Here is a 21575-nt window from a genome sequence, read left to right on the forward strand (position 1 = left end):
ATCTTCCACCATGCTGAGTTGAACTGCGAGCTAGTTATCTACAAGAGATACTGAACTGTGGACTAGGATTTTTCTTTGGACAGGAAAGGTCTAGAGATTTGTGAGGTGCTATTTAGTGATGGCAGTATATAATCTGTTTGCAGATAGTGTTATGCAGATAGGGCGAGGAGAGGTAAGGAGAACAAAGACATGGTCCTTTGAAACTTCTGCAGAAGGTCAGGAGGAGGAAATGTTGCTGAAGGAGCAATCAGGAAGGTGGGAAAGGGTCAGGGCCTGTCAGCACAAACATCCACATCAGCAGTTGATCTGGCTTATGATGGAGAGCAGCCTCTTGAATGTGAACCCAGATCTTTTTATCACAAAACTAAGCAAAAACCTTCTCCAGCAGCTCTTGGGCATTGAGATGAGGAGAGCAGGCTGGTGCTACCCCAAAGTGCCCAGACCAGGTGTAGAACAGACATGGTGGACCCTTAGTGCCAGCTGTTTTGTTTCACAGACCCCTTCCATTTGGGCTGGAATTTTATTGACATGAGCATGGCTCCGGGGGCAAGAGCAAGAGAAGACTTGCTGGGCTTTGGAGTGGGCCAGGATGGTTGTGGGTGGAAGCCACGTACAAGAAGTGGGAGCTGAACTGCTACAGCTCTAAACCAAACCACAGGAGAGGCTGCACTGGCTCTTCTGATGCGTATGTGCTGACCATTGGCCAGGAGGGGAAAGCCATGCCAGTTCAGAGATGGGGGAGAGCAAGAGTCTTGCAGAGGGATGAGGAGGCAATGGGGGAGAGCCATCCTTGTGGAAGACATGAAGTATGAAGCATAAGGGGTGAGGGCTGAGAACCACCATGGAGCCACTGAGGGGAAAGGCTCAGCGAGGCTGGGATGGAGGGCTCTGGCGGGGAGAGGAATCAACTCTTGAGGAAGACCACTGGGGGAGAGCCCGCCATGTTGTCTCCATGGCAACTGGTTGGGAGGGTCTGCAGGAGCCATCTTGTTTACTATCACCATAACAACGAGCCTGTCCGGACCGGAGACGCCATCTTGTTTAGTGTCTCCACAGCAACGAGAGCTGCCGGGCCGGGCCGGAGCCATGGCGGGCGCGGGGCGGCTGGAGGAACTGGAGCTCAGTGCCGAGGAGGCGGAGCGGCTCCAATGGGCCTTCCGCGACGAGCAGTTCCGGGCGCTGTTCGCCGAGTACGCGGCGGAGCTGGCCGACCCGGAACAGCGTCGGCTGTACGAGGAGGAGGTGACGGCCCTGGAGCGGGAGCGCGGCATGGAGGTGCGCTTCATCCACCCCGAGGCGGGCTACGTGCTGCGCACCAGCCAGGCCGGCTCCCGCCGCTGCTACCTCAACGTCTGCAGCAACCCGCACGTCGGGGCGCCGCAGGCCCGCGCTGAGCCCGGCGGCCAACGCTGGGCCCTTCCCTACAGCCTGGCGCCGGGCCGCGAGGAGCTGAGCCGCGGGGGCCAGCGCCGCCTGGTCTACGACGTGGTTTTCCACCCGGCGGCGCTCCGCCTGGCCGCCCGCAGCTCCCGCTTCCGCCGCCTGCTCAGCGACACGGCGCTGGAGGCTGTGGAGCGCCACTGCGCCGTGCAGCTCGATCGCGCCAACGCCGTCGTCCTCCGCGGCACCAAGTACAAGGGCGTCCCGCAGGCGCCCGTCATCCGCACCCCGCTGCCCGGCGGCGCCCCGCCGCCGCCCGACGACGGCGACTCTCCGCTGCCGCCCTTTCCTTTCCCGCCCGCTGCCACCGCCCCTCCGCCCGCCGCCCCCCCCTCAAAGGCACGGCCGCCTGGCCCCACCACGCCGCGCTGGAGCATCCGCCACCGCTCCTACGTGGACCTGCAAGACTATCGGTGTAGCCGCGACTCGGCGCCCAGCCCGGTGCCACGGGAGCTGGTGGTGACGGTGGACCTGCCGCTGCTGCGCTCCGCCGCCCAGGCCGACCTGAACATCTGCGGCCGAGAGCTGCGCCTCGACTCGCAGCGTCCCGCCTACCGCCTTCGCCTCCGCCTCCCTTACGACGTAGACGAGAGCCGCGGGAGCGCCGCCTTCAACAAGGCCCAGCGGCAGCTCGTGGTCACGCTGCCGGTGGTACCGCCGCCCGGCCCACAGGAACCGCTAGACCTGGGCGAGGAGCGGGTGGAGAAGGCCGAACCGGGTGCTGAGGCGGGCGACGAGGCGGCTCCTCCCCCGGGCGGTGGCGGCGGCGGCATGGCCCAGAGCACGTGCAGCGGCGGGGAGCCCACCGAGCCACCCGCGGGCGGCTACCTGTCACTGCCCCTCTCCGGCGCCGCTTCCCCTGCTCCGTGCGCCAGCCTCGAGCAGGCCGTGACCTGCGGCCTCGGCGAGGACGCCTCTCTGTGCCCTCCAGGGAGCCCGGCCCTGCCGGCCGTGGAGGGCATCCCTGGCGAAATGGCTCTTCCCCAGGGCTCCGGCAGCCCTGAGGCTGCCCTATGCCCTCCCTTCCAGTGCCGGCAGGATGAGACCTCCCTCACCCTGCTCCTGCACGTGCCCGGCATCAAGCCTCAGAGCCTCAGAGAGGATGTGGGCACGAACCACTACAGCCTCCACTTCTCCAGTGAGACTGGCTCCTATGCTCTCTTCTTACAGTTTCCACCTGAAAACAAGCTGGCATCCCCTGAGACCAGCGTTAGCGTGTCTGCCCACAACACTGCCTTTGTGCTCACCAAGGCCCCTGGCAGCACTGGGCCCTGGGAGAAGTTCAGCTTCGGCCTCGAAGCCTCCGCTCTGCAGGTAATGGCTTCAAAATGGCAGGGTTGGTGTGTCACGTTCCCCTGAGTGCCACCGCTTTGCTGCGGTATTTGACTTCTGCTGTTTGGGTTTGTTTGTGAATGACGTCTCAGGAAGGCGTTAGGTTATCGGTCTGAGTTCAGAAGTTGGTAGTGGGAGAAACTGCTTCCCTCAGAAAGCTGTTACCCGATGTAAGTGGAATGACCTAATTAATGCTAGTCTTGTATGAACAGTACAAAGGTCACATCACAGAGCTGACATCACCGTCTTTGGAACTGAAACGACTTCAGCCTCCTGCGCTGATTTTTTTCTAAGGAAACTTCTGATGATGAGTGAAAATGGAGCCTGCCCTATGTCGTTAGTGTTAGCTTTTAGAGCCATGTAAATTGCTTATGCAGCCTACTCACATGAAGCAAGGAGATGTTTATAATAACACCAGATGTACACACACATGCATACAGTGTCATGAAATGCAGATGTGTGAGTGGAGTGTACCTGTGGCTGTACACTCTGTATGAGACAGAACTCCTGTTAATTCAACCAGAATAGTACAGCAAACAGCAACAGTTGCTGTTCATTGGCATTTTGCTGGTCTAGTTTTTCACCTTCTTCTTACCAGTCTGAATATGATTCTAATTTAGATGGTTTATGATTTTATGGGTTGTTGGGCAGTGATGCTGCCTGTAGTGGGGGGAGGTTGACGCATCTGCTGCATCCGGCCAACTGCCTGTTGAGAACTGGCAGCATTCCAGTAAATGGGTGCTCAACTTGTGGTACTCTCACTGTCAAGAAGCTCTTGCACAAGTTTTGTGGAGAACTACATTATTTTGTAAGCTCAGAGTTTCAAGCAGCTTACCACGAGCAAGGATTAAGACTGCACAAATCTTGTGTAACCTTTCAGCCATGTGATTTGGGGTTTGCTTTTATTTTAGAGCAACAAAATCCTTTGCAGTTTGAATCACATACTATGGGAGCGCAAGTCCAGAAAACTGTCAGACTTAAGGTATATGGACTGGGATGGTGGCTTGGAGTATCTCAATTGCTTCATCCCCTACAATTAGAAAGTACCATGTGATACTGAAAGATATTTATCCAATTAGTGTATATGCAGCTGAATCTTCACATTTTATTTCCCATTGAGCAGGCTGCATACCTTATCTGTAGTAGCAACTCCTTTGAAGGAGGAGCTGATCATTTTTGGTAAGTATCAGTGATCATGAATTTATTGAGAACCACCTACGCTGAACTGTTTATAGTGCATCTCCTCTACTTCTACCAGAACAGGAGCCTGCAAGTCTCTGCAAGTGAGGCCACGAAATAGCACTACTGTGAATTGGTGTGATCAAGTACTCGGTGCCAATGTGACATTAAATTAGCCACCATGAAAACTACTGCCTGTTTTCTGTATAGGTTAAGAAGGCAGGGGTAGGAACTATGGGCAATTTATCCACTTTTTCAGATAGTCAGAATATCTTTCATCATGTGCCATGGTGCGTACCCATGCGCTTCCTCGTTTTATGGTGCGCAGACCTAAATGCAGGTGTTAAGGGAAGTTGCTTTCTGTGGCTCTGTGTGGGGATCTGTCTGAGAAGTCAGTTTGGGAACAGGAAATTCTGCTGCAGTATCTCTTTAGCACTGTGATTGATGGACATTCCTGCACCCTTTGATTTCAGTCTAATGATTGAAAGTATTTGGTATGTGCATTTCTTATGATGATTGGGGGGAATATCTTTTGGTTGAAAGTTGTTAAAAGGCCATTCAGTAATGAGATTTTGGTCAATATTACCGTTTTGTGAGTTAAACACATCTTTGAATGCACTGTATTAATTATATATTGCAAAATGTTTTGGGTGTAGTAGGAGGAGGAAAAGATTGGGCATTAGTCATAGACCTCCCAGCCATTCATTCATGTAACAGGCTAAAAAAGATTGATTTTTCCTGGCATGCAGTCCTTTTGGATGCCAGGCCTGCAAATTAAAGCAGCTGAAATAATCTGAAATAATTTGTTCTGTTTGCCTTTTTTTAACTGTGCTATTTCCCAAAAGAGCCTGTGCCAGCGCTGATAGCTGCATTCACTCAGAGTGAAGTGAGAAAAATTAATATTTAATTAGAACTACTATTATGTGCTGTCTTCTGTCCATTAACTATTCGCTCGTGGTAGCTTCTTTTCTACTTACATTGATTTCTTCAGTTGTGTGCTGTCGTCTTGGGTGCTTTTCTGCTTTGAAACTCTTTCTATAAATCAGAGCTAGAGTTTTTGCATGAAGATGTGCAAGGATTTGCGTCAGTCATAGAGTGTTTTAGGAACACACAAAGTAGCAGCGCCCTCTTTAATCACTTCAGGGAGCTTTTGGTGGCCTAGGCGAGCAGGAATTTTATCCTCCACCTTGTGATCATGCTGCTGTTTGCTTGTTTGTCACCACTTCTCCCACAATAGCATTGCCAGAGGATAGTGTGTGGCGAAATAAGAGGCCGGCGTTTATTACAGATATGAAAATCATACTCTTCTGGGAAGTTGGAGACCAAGGGTTTCTGTGTTGTTTCATGGAACAGATTCATTGCTGGGTTAGTTCAGAAATCTGCCCAACTCGGCAACAGCTCATGCCAGAGTGGCTATTACAGTACCCTGTTAGGCTGCTTGCACAATTGTCTTCCATTCACTTGCCAAAGAGCCAGGAAAGTGAGTTAGGATTAGTGTTCTCCGCAGAAGCAGAAAGCATCTTGTTGGCAGCCTCGTCCCTGGTCTGTGCTGTAGTGCGTATCGCTTGATTTTGATTGCCTGTGTGCCTCTGCCCAGATTGACATGTATGATAACGGTGCCAGTAATTGCACAGCCCTGCCTTGCATGCTTGTGGTGTTCCTGTTACCGCACTGGCCTCTTTTCTTGTTGGAAGTTGTCTGCTAGATAGTGATGGAAGAATGAATTGGTCTTGTCCTTACTACACCATTCTTGAAAGAGAATTTCAAGGAGTGGTTTTCGTTTTGTAGTCAGATACGTTTGAATCTCTGTGCTGAAAGATGATATATTTAGAGCTCAGTTTCCACAGATGCTGAGCAGTCTGAATTCCCACCCCAGCAAGTGCTTATTTTCAGCAAGTCTTTACAGTGCAACAGTCCTCTTTGGACTTTAACTGTGTCATTACAAATGGCCCTGTATTTGATAGGTCTTGATGTTGCTTTGGTTTCACTGCTTTCCCATAGAATAGCTAGTCAGGTCTCTGCTGACTCTGAGCCCTAACTTCTTAGCAGTGGTTGAAGCCATAGCTTCTCTTTCTCTTTGAGTAGTTTCACTCCTTGGCTAAATGTCCAAACACTTGTTATGGTCAGCAGAAATCTTATAAAAATAAAGATTTTGTTACTTGGGACTCTGTTAACCAGGGTCACATATTTCAGGGGTTTCAAAGTTATCTTCTGTCACTGGCCTTGTGCTCGATCGCTGTACTGGGGACAGCGTAGCGCTGATCTTTGTGCAGGGCTCGCCCTGTTTTTTCCAGGGGAATAGAGACATGACCTGAGGAAGTTGCCCAGCTTCCTCACTGCCTGAATCGCCCTGTTACTCCTTACTGTGGTTCATCCACTAATACCTTCTACATCTCTTGCTTCTATTTGTTTAAATCCTGGGAGCTCAGGCTAGGAAACTCCTGCATCAGAGAATTTCCCTTCATTTTAAGACAGAGCCTGGCGAGTAAATGACGAAAAAGAATGGTTGAGAGTTAAAAAACCATTAATAAAATTTGTAAGCCTGCCAGGCAAGGTTTCCAAGAACAACATGTCCCAGAATGTCCTGGTTTATGCCAGAGCTGGAGTTGGGCAATTATGGAAATCATGCCTTCGTAAAGTACTGTCTTTTAATGTTTGGTCTCCTGGGGTTAAATGCTCAATTCTTAACAGAAATAAAATCCAGTTTTCTGGTGGGTGTATCTGAAATACTGAGACTTGAAGGCTCAGTTATATTAACATGTGAAACACATTTGCTAGATAATGAATTCTGCTTGCAGTTTTTGGGTGATGTGTGCTTATTTTCTTGTGATTAGAAAAGGATTGGTTAAAGTAATAATTCTCTTTCATGCTGATCCACACCTTTCCTGCCCTTCTCAGTGTCCTGAAATGAGTTTGTTCAGAGGATGTGTACTCACTCTTCTGCTTAGCGCTTCCCTCCTGGGATACCTCTTTCTGGGGAGGGAATTGCTGCAGCCAGTCCATCTCTTTTGTAATAAAAGCCCATGTTCTGTTATGGAGAATATTAAGATTTAACTCACGTAAACCCCCACGGGACTCCAGAGAGCAGCAGGCAGCAATGTTTCCTCTGCTTTGCTACGCATTTATATTATGTTTTTTTAATATTTACAGTATGAAAAACATACTAAACATTCCTGATTAGTTCATGGTTTGAACTAAGCACGAGTTATGCTGTTCACAGGGATTGCTTAACAGAGGTATCTAGGAGGGAATCGCATAGCAATATGAAGGCTTTGTTTAACTTCTGTGTGAATGTTGATGTCTTCATGGAGAATGTTTTAGAATGGCATGTTACTGACCATAAAAAAAGAGGTGTGATTTTTCTGCTTGGCACAGCCACTGGTGCCTTGTGAAGGAGATCCTTTTGAAGTTCTAGCTTTTTCCTTCAAAAAGCAGAGGTAAATAACAAACCCTGTGACCTCTGCTCGCTGCACACACTTACTGCCACGTGTTGTTTTCTAACCCTTGGACTTCTGTGTTCTACTTTAGCAATAGGTGTGCTCCTGAGAGACAAACACCTGTTTATACAAAACCCCATGGGAACAGTATTGTTTTTAGTTGTCTTTACAGCAGAGAGACTGTCAGGCTTTGTAATTAATCCTCTTGTTATCTCATTGAATACAGAATTTCATAGAATCACAGAATGGTTTGGATTGGAAGGGACTTTAAAGATCATCCAGTTCCAACCCCCCTGCCACAGGCAGAGACACCTTCAACTAGACCAGGTTGCTCAAAGCCCCATCCAACCTGGCCTTGAACACTTCAAGGTATCGGGCAGCCACAGCTTCTCTGGGCAACCTCAGTGTCTCACCACCCTCACAGTGAAGAACGTCTTCCTAATATCTAATCTAAATCTGCCTTCTGTCAGTTTAAAGTCACTGCCCCTTGTCCTGTCACTCCATGCCCTTGTACAAAGCCCTGCCTGGCTTTCTTGTAGGCCCCCCTTAAGTACTGGAAGGCTGCTCTAAGGTCTCCCCAGAGCCTTCTCTTCCCCAGGCTGAACAAGCCCAGCTCTACCAGCCTGTCTTCATAGAGGAGGTGCTCCAGCCCCCTGGTTTGTATGTCATGTCTTGTGTGTGCTGTCAGGTGTTTTGCGCCCAGGCAGATCCCGTGCTCTCCAGCCACACTGGACATGCACTTGGCGTGAGGGTGCTGAGAGGCCCCGTATTCCCTGGGATAGAAATCATCTATGTGAGGCTGCAGGCAGCCTAGTCGCTGCAGTTGCTCCTAGTGCTGGGAGCATGTGGAAAAGGCTGTGGGCTAGATGTTCTCCCATGGGTACACTGCCTGGGGCCATGCTGCGGCTGTTCTTTTGCTTGGTGATCTCAGAATTAGAGCTCTTGTGAATAAATGTATTTCTTGGTTTGAGAGTCAGCCAAGCATGAAACTGAGAGAGCTGTGTTGGGAAGTATGAGACACACTGACATTTTGAGGCTATGCCACCTTTCAAGAAGAACTCTGGAAAGCTGAATGGATGCTGTGGTATGCTCACAGTCCAAATGCATGCTGGATCTCAGTGGGCTGGGATAGTCCGACTAGCAGTACTGCTGCATTTAGGCTTTGCCCTTATTTCCAAACCATTTTGAGTTGTGTTACATACTTTCTTCGAAAGTCAGGGTTAAAATCTTCAGCTTCCAAGCTACTGTAAAGAGTGAATATAATAGTTAGGGATCACTTCTTAGAAGATGAAGCTAGAAACTAGGACTGTAGTGCTTAATCCTACAACAGCTTATTTTTGGTTCAGTTTATTCTGTGCTCAGCGTTTCAGGAATCTTGGCATGTTTTTTGGGAGGTCAGAGAAGGACAGAAAAGGAGAACAGAGCAAATTTATTGTTTGATATTTTTCAAAAAGTAATCTCTTTCCCAAACTACATTAAGAAATGTAATTAGTTTGCTTCTGCTATAAAACAAACTAATTTCTGAATAGCCTTTAATTGGTAGATGCATTATGGGAATAACGTTCTTACACAAAACAGTTATGTAAGGAAACATTATTAACCTACCGATTAAGCTCATGAAAGCTTCTTTTGAGCTGTTTAATCTGTATGAATACCTTATAAAAATTTTCACCCCCGGGATAGGTCCTTTTATTCACCGAAACTTTGAGCTTCAAATTTTCATGTCGAGCTAGTTGCAATGGGACCCTCTGAACTGAGAAGCCAGGAGATCCATAGATCCAAGTCCCTTTTCCTATTGGCATGAGCTTCTCATTACAGAAGACATGCAAATAATTTCAGCCTGAAATCTGTCCCACTTTAAAACTGTTGCAGTCTGTGTGGGAAGTAACTCTGGATTATAACTGGCTACAAGTTTGGATAAAGTAACGCAAACAAAGTCTTTGAGAGGGCAGCTGTAGGGGACTGGCTTTGTGCTGTGCCTGCCAGTGTTGCTGGCGCTATTCACTGTCAGTGCTGTGCGATACAAGGATGGTTTTGAGTGATGAAGTGTTCTAGAAACCAAAGTCATTCCTGCTAACATTTATGCTAATTTGGTCTCAGTTTAGTCACAGGGAAAAATGAATGTGTACCAAACAGCAGATGACAGTATGTGCAGAGAAAACCAAATTTAATTCTGAGTTGCTAAGAGAGTATCATAAATATCAGAAAATAAACTGTTTAAACTGAAGAATTATTTTACAGGTTGTTGAAATCATCTGCAGATGGTTGTCCTCTGCTGCTCTTCCAGGCCAGAGCAAACAGGCTTTAAAACAAATTCCTGAATCATTCTTTTCAAGGTCTGTGCTTTGATAACATCTGCAGTAATATAAATGCCTTAGCGTATACTTGCCATGAATGCAAAGTCTGAATTACAGTTGCTGGCTGACTGAACAGGCTAATGATAATCATTATATTGACAACAAACAGCACTGCTTGTGCTTGTGTGTACAGTGCAAGGTGCCATGATTTATGGCAGGTCACTGGGTAGTGCTGTGATACAATTTTAAATACTTGAAATGTAAGTGTAGTGCTCTGGGAATATGGTGTTGAGCTGGTATGAAACTTAGTAAGACTGTTTTTGTTAGTAGTTAGCCAAAATGAAAGGAACATTGTCACAAGCTGTTAACTTTTCATCCCTGTGTAAAGTACTGATCAATAGACCTTCCATTCAGTTTTCCTTTTTTAAGAGTATTTTCTGTGAAGAAAACAAATTATTTGGTTTTAATCAGGGAGTAAACCTTCAGAAAGATTTATTTGGTTCGTTGCCTAAGTGCAAAGTTATATGTGCGTTGAGGATGAACAGCTGTCACTCCTGTAGCCGTGGTTCATGGGTAGTGCTGGTACTTCACACCCCTGACTAGGGAAGCAGTTTATATATGGAACTGTCAACCTCACATACACTTGTAAGGGTCCTCCCAGTTTTCTTCATTGTATCTCCGCTTTGGTGCATGTAAACCATCACCTGTTATTTCAGAAATGCTTCCATGAAACTATCCCTGCATTTCCTGGGATGCTGGGTGCTGAGCCCTGTGGCAGAGTTCTCCCTTTGCCTCTGCTGCTGTTTCTCCACAGCACTGACTTTGGAGGCAACGGCTCTACAGGGTCTCACAGGAGGTGACCCTGTGGTTAAAGTCGCTTCAGACAAAGCAATCTAAGGATGTGATTTGCAATATTTTGACATAACAGGAAACTTTTCATTACCTGTTGGCTTTTCAAGCATCTCCCCTCCTGATTCCCATACCTATGATTTCTTTTTATTGTTACGCTGCTTATGGACGTGAGCAAGGTCAGGCACAAACTTTAAGAGCACAAATGCACTGTAAGAGTCCTTTCACAAAAGGCTTATGTTCTCACTAGACAAAGCAAACGTAGGTTCAGAGGGAGAAAAGATTATTTCTTTTTCCCTCCATTTTATATCAGAAAAATGAGGCAAAGAGACTTGCTCAAAGTCATAGCAGGCTGGGAGAAAGCAGAGAATCGAAGCAAAATTGCTGAGATCCAAAACCCAGAGAGGTTCATTTCCTAAAGGGGTGTTGAGATGTATAGATCTTGTAGCAGTTATTTTGGAGGAAAAAACAGTAGCAAACGCTGGTTTCTTTTTTCATCCTCACTCAAATTGAGAGTCTCCAGCTTTTAGGAAAACGTTCTTGCTGTTAAAATGAAAACATGGAGTGCGAAGGAGTGGAGGTTTCAGCTAAAGGTGACTTCAGTTTCTTTGCCGGAGAGTTGTCATGCTGGAGCAGAGGGTGCTTTGCTGCACTTTCCTTCCAAGCAAAGGCAGGATACCAGGTCGGGCTGAACCACCATCACGCTCGGCAGCGTGCCAAAAACCCCACAGAAGGGAAGTTGAACTATTCTCTCTGTGATGCGTGGGCAAAGCAGTACTTGGCAGAGGTGGAAATATATCTCCTGTGCTGCCCAAGGCCTTGCCAGTGATCTGGTTCATGAGCTTGTGGGAGTTCGGTGCTGCACAATTTTGTGTCTGTACTCCCTTGCCTTGTTTCTTTACTCTGACACCTTCTCTTGAACTCTGCAGAATATTTCTAGAAGCCTAAAGCTTGGCAGGGTCCCTCTCTGGCAGGCAAGAAAAGATGCAACACGAGGGAATAAGTACTTTAGGCTTTGGGTACAAAAATGCAAGAAGTAGGTATGTTACTGGAAGGTTTTCTGTCAGGGCAGCCCTGCTGTAGTTTAATCTTTCCACAGACTGTCTCAGCATCAGGTGTTGGATGTTTGCCTGGATTGTAATTTTTCTGGATAGGAAGCAAATTCAATCCTCTGGTTTTGAAAACCAGCAATAGGTATGTTACAACTTTCCATATTGTGATTTCTAATTTAACTAGTGAAAAAATAGGATGCTGTTTTATTTTTTCCCCGTACAGAATTTGTTTTCAAGATGAGAGTTAAATTTTGTACCCTAGACACAGTGCGGCATCTGGCTGTGCATAAGGCTACATCCACAGGGGGCGAAAAATGTGCAGAATTGCCTTCTTGCTTCTTAGTCCACAAGATGTCAGTGATAATTGAATTTAACTTTCACTGAGTTGACAAGAGGGTAGAACTGGACCGAGAAATTTAAAAGTGTGACTTAAAGTAGAAGGTTTGCAACTTTCCTTTGCTATTTACAATTAAACAGTTCATTGTTAAACAGGAAAGGTAATTCACAGAGCATAACAATAATCCTCTGGGTTAGACCATTTTTATTGTGACGACATCTGTCCTTGCCTGCAGCCTACAGCAGATGATTTAGGAAGAATATGAGGACAGGGAAAGCTCTGCAGTTCTTATGAAACAGCACCTCCAGGATATATTTTAGGACCTTTAATTACCTGCAACTGATTTAAATCTTTAAACCTGCAGCAACATGTTTCACATTGTTTGTGAACTGCGTATTAACAGCCTCAAAACAGGTCCCAGACTGTGGTCTTTAATTGTGGATACTTCTCTGTTTCTTCTAACTGGTGTTTGCACTTGCCAAAATGGACATCTGAGAAGCCTTCGTAGATCGATGTGAAATGGATATAGCCATGCATGTTTCATAGCTTTTGCTTTAGAAGGCCTGATCTTGAAGGCTGAGGGTTCAAAGATCCTGCAGTGACAGTCCAAAGAGGTGTTTGCATTTTCCTAAAGTAAGGCACTGAAACAAATCCATAAAAGCCTGACACCTTCCTGATGTTAAGACAGGTGAGGACAGCAGAACAATGTTGGTGCAAATAATTTCTCAGAGGGAGTCTAAATCTATATATTAATCACATTCTGAAAGAGAGAAAAAACATGGGTTTTTATCTTTGTATATGACACAGATCCATACTTTAAATTGAAATGAGCTAAGCACTGGTCCTCAATTCATTTCAACCTGTTATTTCTGAATGTCTGATTTAGAACTTCTCTAACGAGACATGAGTGTGCTGTGAAATTCGTGTTCTGAGTCAGTGTCTTGCCTTTGACTGGAGTGAGTTTCTTGCTCTAATATTGCTGAAGTATAGTATGAAAAGAACATAACCTGCTCTTTCTTTTCTTTAGGAAAGATGGTTTGTCAGTGAAGAAAACATTGATGGATTTCTAGGCACTGTTTCATGCCCTTCCTTTTGCTCCCAATCAGCACTGGAAAGCCAGCCATTAATTGAAGTGCTTGATGTTACTGAGGACAGAATTCAAATCAGGTTGACGGTAAGGATCTCTCCAGCAGTGGTACATATTGCTCACTGATTTATGTACTTCAGCAAGATTATATCAAGTCTGACCAAAACAGCTTTTTTCCTGTTTTGTCTTGATACAGCAGTGAAGACTGTAGAGCGGGGTGTATTTGCAAGTATAAATGTCAGCTTTTGGAAGCATAGGTTCACATTTGTGCCATTTAATGTGACCAAGGGATTGAAAATTCCTGTATTTCATTTGGAAGATGGAGAAGTGAAATACAGTCACTAAAGACAGTGCTTTCTCCTTGCAGGAATACCGCATGGCATGCACACACTAGATCTCTCACTGGTATTAAAAGAAAAAAAAATTACTAAGTACCTAGTATCCCTCATTCAGAGGGACCCCAGGTGCTTCCAGGTCAGAGCTGATGACAGCGTGCTGCAAACAAATCATGGCAGATGTCATCAGAATAAAAGCGATAATGTTCTTAAAATGGAAATGAAGAAGTGAATAATTGACATCCTTCAAATACCCAAGAGTTTGGGGTCATGTATGGGAGCCCATGGTTAGAGCGTACCACCTGGGTGGCTGGTAATCAGAAGTGAACATACCCAGAGGGATTTGGGGTCAGGAGGGAGTGGAGAAGCAGAGAATCTGGCTGTGGGAGCGTGAAACAGAATGGGTGCACAGGGAGTGCTCAGTTACAGCTGCTGCTTCACTCTGCCTTGTCACACAGGTAGGAAAAACCTTGAGGATTTTGTATGAGAAGAATTGGGTTTCGTTATCTTTATTTGGTCCAACTGTTTGAATATTTGGTGGTTTCCTGTTGTGTAGATAATTAAGTATGGCACTGTTCATGTTGATCATTGGTCTCAAATTCAGTACTCGTAATGTTTAAGGCCTCATTCAGGCTACCTTTCTTCCTCAATCACCCTGTCTGTGTGAAGGATGCAAGGCAGTGTGTTTCTGAAGTCTGACACGGGATTAAAATGCTGTCCCTTTGCAATACAGGAGATGGACAGATGAAGAAAATAAAACATCAGGGTTTGTAAAGAGGTAAAACCCCCAAATCAGCTAGGATTTCTTGGTAGACACTGCATCAGAAATGAATTTAAAACCCTTCTTAAAGGAAAGATAATATGCAGGGACAATCAGATTACTACTGTGGCCATAAACTGGAGAATACAGTTAATGTGTAGATGGCTTCTTGGAAAGCAAGTTCAGATGAAGAATGTGACCTCTGGAATTGAGCTGGAGGACCAGGGAATTTACCCTAAAGACAGTGGGTCCAGCATTACTTGACAGGCTCGACTTTTATAGTAGTGTGGACTGTACATAAAAGATTCAAATTGTTGGAGAGCAGACGTGTATGTTTTGGCACCTAAGAAAGGGAAGCTAAGTTACCTTAAATCATCACACCTTCATGTGGGAGAATCATCCACTGATGAGAATGACTTACTAGTGTTTCTTTTCTTGCTAGAGTGGGGTTGGAGAGGGGTGGGTGTGTGAGAGAGTGACTCAGTCTTTGAATCCCTGAATCCAGCTGCCCCTGGACAGATACCTGGCTGATCCTGACTGTCCATTGATGGGAACGTACGAGTTACCAATTTTTTTTTTGATAAAGCAGTCAATAGCTAGTGGTGAAATTGTCTGTTCCTTAGACAGCACTGGGTCTCACAGTTCATAACTGTCCTGAGGCAAACCGCAGCAGTTCCTGGATTAACGTGCTTAGGCCAATTGAGAAAGACAGCTCACTCTCCAGTTACACCTTTTACATAGGACAGGGTGATAATTTCCCTAATTGCAAGGTTAGAGCCCACTTCTTGCAGTGAGAGTTTAGATCCCTTGGCTGAGTTTCTGGCTCCCGAGCTGTTGAAAACAGCCTGGGTGTGGTGACTGGCCGGTCTTCCCCGCTGCTAATTGTGATGGAGGCCGTGGTCGCTTGGCAGCTGCCCAGCAGCATTTCCTATTGCAGAGGAAACCCTTGGGAGGCAAACAACTTCCCTGCCACTCATTCCCACGCGTGGTACAAGATCAGGAAAACCTCAGCACCGTCCTGACTTGGCTTTCTGGAAGTAGACATTGGAGAAACAAGTGTCCTAACCTGTCTTTACAGCAATTTTGTGGGCCCATTCTGTTTCAACTATAAACCAATTCATTTGTTTTCTTGACAGCCGCAGGAAACAGTCCGTTCTGAATGTGATGGAAAAGAAGAAACACTTAGCAGTTCAGGAGAAGATCTTGCTCAAAAGACAAATGGCGACTACTCCCAAACAAAGGCAGAAACAAACTGTACTGCAGCTGACACGGTTGAGGGAGAACGTGCTGCAGAAACTAAAAAAACTTCCACATCTTTTGCTGAAACAATAGGAAAAGTAGGTTGTAGTTCACACCATTGTTTGCAGCATGAACCTTCTGACACCAGTTCAGCGATTCCTGCCGAATTTAGGAGAAAGGAGCCAGATTTAGAAAGTGCTGCCATGGCAGGCGAAAGGGCTGTGGCTGCAAGCTCTGAAAAACAAGCAGGCCTTCTGCAGGAGGAGGAGGTGGGAGGCGAAGGGGATGAAGTGGCTGCACCCGCAGGGTCAGCACAGGGGGACCAGCACAGCTTGGACAGCAGAGCGGTCTCCCCGTTTCTGCGAGAAGTGAGCACACAGGATGGGAGTGTGCAGATCATCAGGGATCACGTAACGCACTGCCCGGTCACCTTTCAGAGTCCTTTGCTGTATGAATTAGACTAGTTGAATTATTTTAGGATTTCCTTCTGTTGTTCAGTGCTTAACTGTGACTTCCACAAGTTGGTTTATGACGTTAGGGCCAAGAGTAGAACACAGGTTCCTACTCAACTGTTTTGTTTACGTGTCGACAGAGAATACCTATATTGTCAGTAATTTTTGAAGTTAATAGGTCTGAGTTTTCTTATGTGTGGGCTGAAATAGTTTTACTTACCAGAAAGATGCAGTTGAAGATGAATCTGAGCTCGTGGAAGAAAAATGCATCTTAATGTTTACATACCTTTCTTAGTCTCTTGCTACATTACAGGGAGTAGTTGTATGTATCCTCTGTCTAACAGCTCCCTCAGGACTTGCTGTGTTTAATCCACCTAGAAATGAGCAGTATTCATCATTTTTCAAACCTTTCTTTTTGTGATAACTGCAGGGTTAGACTTGCAGTGATTTTTACCAATCAACTGAAATTTCTAATTACATGGAGAAGTTCTAACTAGTCTCTGAGAAATAATCAGCATTTATACCATGTATTCCATCCTAGCATGTTACTTTAGATCCACAGCATCCAGGCGTACCCCAGTCTGTCAAGCTAACAAATTCAGTTGCACAGTAAAAATAGCCTCTCTTGTTGTACATCTTCTACTAAATATTTACAATTAGTAAAAGGCATTTTTATCCTGATTGGATTTACTTTTTAAAAACAGTTCCCCAAGAGCTTTGGCGTGCTGTTTGCTGATTCACCTCTCTGAAGAAAGGAACATATCTAGTAATAAACTTTCAGTTCCCTTTCTCACTACCTCTGAAATAACTTCTGTGTTCTTTTGAGTTGTAGAGGACGCAAACATGCTTTAGGAGAAAGTTCAATTTGACTTGTTTCACAGCTGCTCTGGAATTTACCCTTACATTTCTCCGTTAGGTGCGAGTGCTTGCAGTGGGGGTATATGGTATAAGCTTTGCTTTTCTAAGCTCTGCAGAAGCCACAGCTGCCAGAAGCCTCTCCCCTACCCTGGGCAGCAGCACAGCTCCCACCCAGCTGAAGGAGGACAAGTGGTTTGCTGGGGTAAGCTTAGCCCCGATCAGCCCTGTCATGAGGCTCCCTGTGGGGGGGTATCGAGGGGCTGAGACACAGGCACAGCTTTTTTGGCATCAGCCCTGACTCTCTGAAGCTACGAGACTGGTGCAAGTGCCAAAGCTGGTACAAAATTGTGGTAGTTAAATTACTCCTGCAAAAAAAGAGCATCTTATCGCGGTCAAAATAAACATCTGTGCACTAGTTGGGAGTACTTCACGTAACTTGGTGCTCTCTCAAATGGACATTTAACGGATGTATTCGCAGCCCATAAAGGAGGTGACAAATGGTGGTAAAAGGAAAGCCTTGCTGCATGCCCTTCCATTTGTAAGTGACTGTCGTAGCCAGAGCCCTAAGAACACCACCACCATTTTCACTAATGGAAATAAACAAAGCTTTTATCCCCTGCCCACCCCGATCTCTCAGTACAAACCCCTACCTCTGAATATTGCATGTCTGTCACCTTAGCATAGTGTTTTCTTCCTCTTACATACTTTGTTCTGCAAAAAAGGTGCTACTGCTACCAGCTGTGCTTCAAAACAGCACATGCCATTAAAGCAGTTGTACGGTTAGACTTACAACAGGCGAGGAAGTGTTACCAGCAGCTCAGCTCTCACCCGTTCCTCACTGGCAGCTCCAGTTCAAACCGTTCCCGTTACACAGCAGTTATTTTTTTACCAGTCACTCGGCACAGCTGACTGAAAGAGAACTTTCTTTTCAGCCAAACAAAAGAGGTGCCTTGCTGCACAGTTGTTCCTCTATTCTGCCTCAATTAGTGAGAATCATTAAAAAGTTAATGAAGTGAAATGCACACTGCTAGAGGGGGTAATGGCAGGCGCTCAGTCCTCTGCATTAAAGAACACCCTCCTCTCCCATCCCAATGTTCTAACACCATGAGATGACATCATCTTGTGAGAATCAAGAACTTCTCCGGTATTACAAAACAACAGAATTTTATTTCAGCAGAACTAAAAAAATCGTATATTTATCTACATTGTAGTAAAAACAATTATGTTTTATCCTTCATATATTCATCAACACGTTGCAACCAAATCAGGACGCGAGCACAATGGAACGGCAGGAGGTGCTGGTTCTGCCAGCAGAGGAATGCCGGCTGGCTCGCCATCCCCAGCTCTGCCCTGGCTGGGGGAAGACCCCCATCCCAGAGCACTGCACGCACCAGGAAAGATGCACCTAAACACAAGTTTTCTTCTCCTCCTCCCAGTAAGCGCTGCAGCGTGGAGGCTGCGGTGGGCGGCAGCAGGTAACCTGTTTCCAAAACGTGGCTGTCGAACATGAAAGATTACTATTTTGGGACACCTTTTACAAGAATGTTTATTCATATTAAAGCAGAAACCAACTCATAAATGCTTTTTATACACGTGTGTGCCTGGAAAAGACAGTACGGAACAACTCAAAAAGAATAAAGGCTGCGAGAACGATCCTCACTGAAGTCTGCGGTAACTTTTACAGAGTTCGTGGTCCCTAATATCTCCCCAGCCTCCGTTTTTCACATGAGGGGAAAGGGGAGCCATGGAGTACCTTTTACTGACACTCATTGTTTTGGGAAACAGGTACTGTTGGTTGCTGTTCAAGAGAGAGTCGATTTTGGCACTCTGGGTGGACGGTCTGCAGGATTTCTTATGGTGCATGCCACAGTCCCCCGTGTGAAAAATCCTGGGGATCTCAGGAACCAGCACTTTCCAGAACTTTGGAAGACAAGAGACAGTCAAGTGCTGCAGAGTCCAGTCCCAGTTGTAGTCGTCGTAAGTGCAGAAGGCATCTGTGCACTCGATGAGCTTCTGGTAGGTGTCTCTGCCAAAGGCCATGCCCATGTTGTGCTCGGTGGACTTCCATGTCTTCATTTCCACCTTGTCGGCTCGGCCAGCAAAGCCGCCGCGGACAGGGCTATAGGTGCCCAGGGAGACGATCTGGCACTCAGGGCACTCCCGCTCACGCAGGGCCCAGAGCTTTTTGAGGACGTGGTAGAAGTCGGGTGCTAGGTAGTGGTCCTCTTCCAGGAAGAGGACGGGCCCGGTGTGCTCCCGCAGTGCCCGCACCCGCTCCCAGACGAAGTGCAGCTTCCACCACCAGTGGTGCTTGGTCTGGGAGAAGCGGGCTTCACGGTAGTGCCCGAAGGAGTCAGGGTACTCGGCGTTGATGCAGCCCAGGCGCAGGGCTGCCGCCTTGCCCACGTCACGGGGGCAGTCGCGGGGGTCGTGGCCGGGGAACTCGCGGGGGTAGAGCTGGATGCTGAAGGGGAAGAAGATCTGCAGCACAGGGCAGAAGTCCACGCGTGCCGCCAGCCGGTTGAGCTCCTCGGCCCACAGGTCGTGGCTCAGCACCAGCAGCACGTTCTCCACGCCCGCTGCCCGCCGCAGCGACTCCAGCAGCAATCGCAGGTGCTCGGCTCGATCGTGCACCTGCACCACCAGCACCACGTCCGCGGCGGCGGCCCGCGCCGGGAAGCGCCCGGCGTTCCGCACCGGCTGGTCGAAGTTCAGCCGGTAAACGAGCGAGCGGTAACTCAGCGTACCGTTCTCGGTGAGCAGCGGCGGTGCCAGGGACGCAGCCGAGGCGTTAGCGGCGGGGCGGCGCGGCGGCTCGCTGACCCGCGGCGGCTCCCCGGTGGTACCGGTACCGCCCCGCTGCTGCTGCTGCTGCCGCCTCCGCCCGCCGCCGCCGGTTCCCCACAGCGCCAGCGCGCACACCGCCAGCGCCAGCGCCAGCAGCAACACTTTCCGCTTGTAGATCCGCAGCCGCATCCTTCCCGGCGGCGGCGGCCGCCGCTCCCCGCCGCCCTCCCGCCGCCGCCGCCGCCGCCGCCGCCGCTCCCGCAGGCAGCGCGCGCGCGCCGCCGCCACCTCACGCGCACACGTCGCCGCACGCCATAGGCCACCGGTGTCGCCGCCGCCGCCGCTCTATTGGCCGCCAGCGCCGTCACTCACCGCCGCTTCCGCCGGTGGGGGCCGCGCAGCCGCTGCCCGCCATCAGCGCGACTGGCGGGGCCGCGCTGTGATTGGCCAGCCGTAATTGGGGGCCAGTAATTAGGCAAAGAGTGTGGTGGCTGGAGGGGCGGGCGGGGAAACGGAGTCGGGGCTGGGGGAAGAAAATCCCCCGGGATTTGCAGGAATGTGATAAAATAACGCTGGAATTGCAAGGACAGGAAAATCGTGGATTTGCGAGAATGATGTAAGATAAAAATAATTCTTGCTTTGCAAGAAAAGTACATAAGAAAATCGTTCTAGAATCGCAAGAATAAGATGATAAATGATTCCAGGGTTGCACGAGTAAGGGAAAATCATCTGAGAGTTGAAATAATAAAGTAAGATCATTCTAGAACAGCAAGGATGAGAAAAACTAAGTCTAGAATTGCAAGAACAAATTTATTCTAGCTTTGCAAGAATAACACGTGGGAAAGAAATAATTCTAGAATTGCAAGAATAATACACAGTAATTCTACAATTACAAGAGCAACACACAACCATTCTAGAATTGCCAGCATTTACAAGGACAACTAGTCTAGAATTAGAAGAACAATCTATAAGGTGACAATAATACTAACATTACAAGAACAATCTGTAATAAAACAATTCCGCAACTCCAAAGAATGGCAAGATTTGCTCCTGCCATTCCATACGTTGTGCCCTGGCCCCTCTCCTCCACGAGCACGGGCCAGTTGGTGACCATTTCATGCCACATGCCCCAGTGTGGGTGCTCCCGAGGGTCACGTACCTCCTTGCAGCACCAAATGGCTGTTGTCAGTAGGCTGCTGCCGCCGCCGCCTCCTGCACTGGCTGGCACCAAAACCTGCCCGTGTGGTGGTTGCTTATTTTTCAGTCTGGGTTAACATCAATGTTTCCATAATTTTAAGTATTTCTTGCCCCAAGAAGGCAGCCGCCTCCTCCTCAGGGCTGTGTTTAACATCTGGCACAGTTGTGGGTAAAACTCTAGCAACCAAAACACCATCCCACTGGGATAACGGTTTCCCTATTGCACGGGCAGCATATGGATAAACACATTTAAGATCACAAAGCACTGGCATAATGCAAAGTGGCAGCAGCACTGCAAAATCAGGCCAATTAAAGAACGGTTCAAGGTTTTAATTGCATTTAAGAGCATCTCACATTAGACTGTGTCCTCTGTGTGAGAGCTACCACTTGCTTTGATCTGATGAAACTAAGCCCTGGAGTACTCAACACTGACATGTCCAAGGCAAACACCAAACTTCATGGGCATAACAGAAGGGTCTGGAGCAACGCTTGTTTAGGACACGTTTTTAATGATGGTTTCACAGCTTGACCTTTGCTGACCATAGCTGAGCTCTGCGTAACTCGGCAAGTTTCTCCTCACCACCCAGGCACAACTGGTGGTTTTCAAGCGAGGCATTGAGCGCTCCTTGAAAGAGAGGGGCTGGGCTCTGCATCAAAGCTGGTTTGATTCGATGGGGTTACTTTGCTGCAAACAGGAAACACCGTGTAAACAGCCCTACAGAGTTCCCCACAAGTACGATAAATGAAGTAGAACAGTTTCTTAGAACAGTTTTGCCCAGACCCACTTGCTCTACAAGAAGCCTTAAACACAGCACTGGGGCACTCACGTTCCTGCATTTGCAGTATCAGAGGACAGAACTGTGCCTGTCTCTTGTCATCTGCAACAGAACCCATGCCTACAGGTTGGCCTTTTCCCAGTGCACCGATGAGAAGCGAG

At 47.5% G+C, this 21575-nt stretch overlaps 2 protein-coding genes across 3 annotated transcripts; one reads left to right on the forward strand and one right to left on the reverse strand.

Annotated features, from left to right (window-relative positions):
- Positions 1-489: 489 nt before the first annotated feature.
- On the forward strand, positions 490-18229 carry DNAAF2 (dynein axonemal assembly factor 2). 2 transcript variants are annotated; one of them, XM_030483040.1, is made up of 4 exons: positions 490-2754; positions 12951-13097; positions 15242-15442; positions 16713-18229. In XM_030483040.1, the coding sequence occupies exons 1-4, from the start codon at positions 1087-1089 to the stop codon at positions 16950-16952; spliced, it is 2256 nt and encodes a 751-aa protein (XP_030338900.1). In that variant the 5' UTR covers positions 490-1086; the 3' UTR covers positions 16953-18229. The 2 variants fall into 2 exon arrangements, with proteins under 2 accessions (XP_030338900.1, XP_030338899.1); XM_030483039.2 differs by lacking the exon at positions 16713-18229 and having other exon boundaries at positions 15242-16592.
- MGAT2 (alpha-1,6-mannosyl-glycoprotein 2-beta-N-acetylglucosaminyltransferase) lies at positions 17802-19660 on the reverse strand. Its single transcript, XM_030483043.1, has one exon. It carries the CDS (start codon positions 19628-19630, stop codon positions 18311-18313), a length of 1320 nt encoding a protein of 439 aa, XP_030338903.1. The 5' UTR covers positions 19631-19660; the 3' UTR covers positions 17802-18310.
- Between the last annotated feature and the right edge of the window lie 1915 nt (positions 19661-21575).

The sequence above is a fragment of the Strigops habroptila genome, chromosome 4, assembly GCF_004027225.2.
Source record: "Strigops habroptila isolate Jane chromosome 4, bStrHab1.2.pri, whole genome shotgun sequence".
NCBI classification, from domain to species: Eukaryota; Metazoa; Chordata; class Aves; order Psittaciformes; family Psittacidae; genus Strigops; species Strigops habroptila.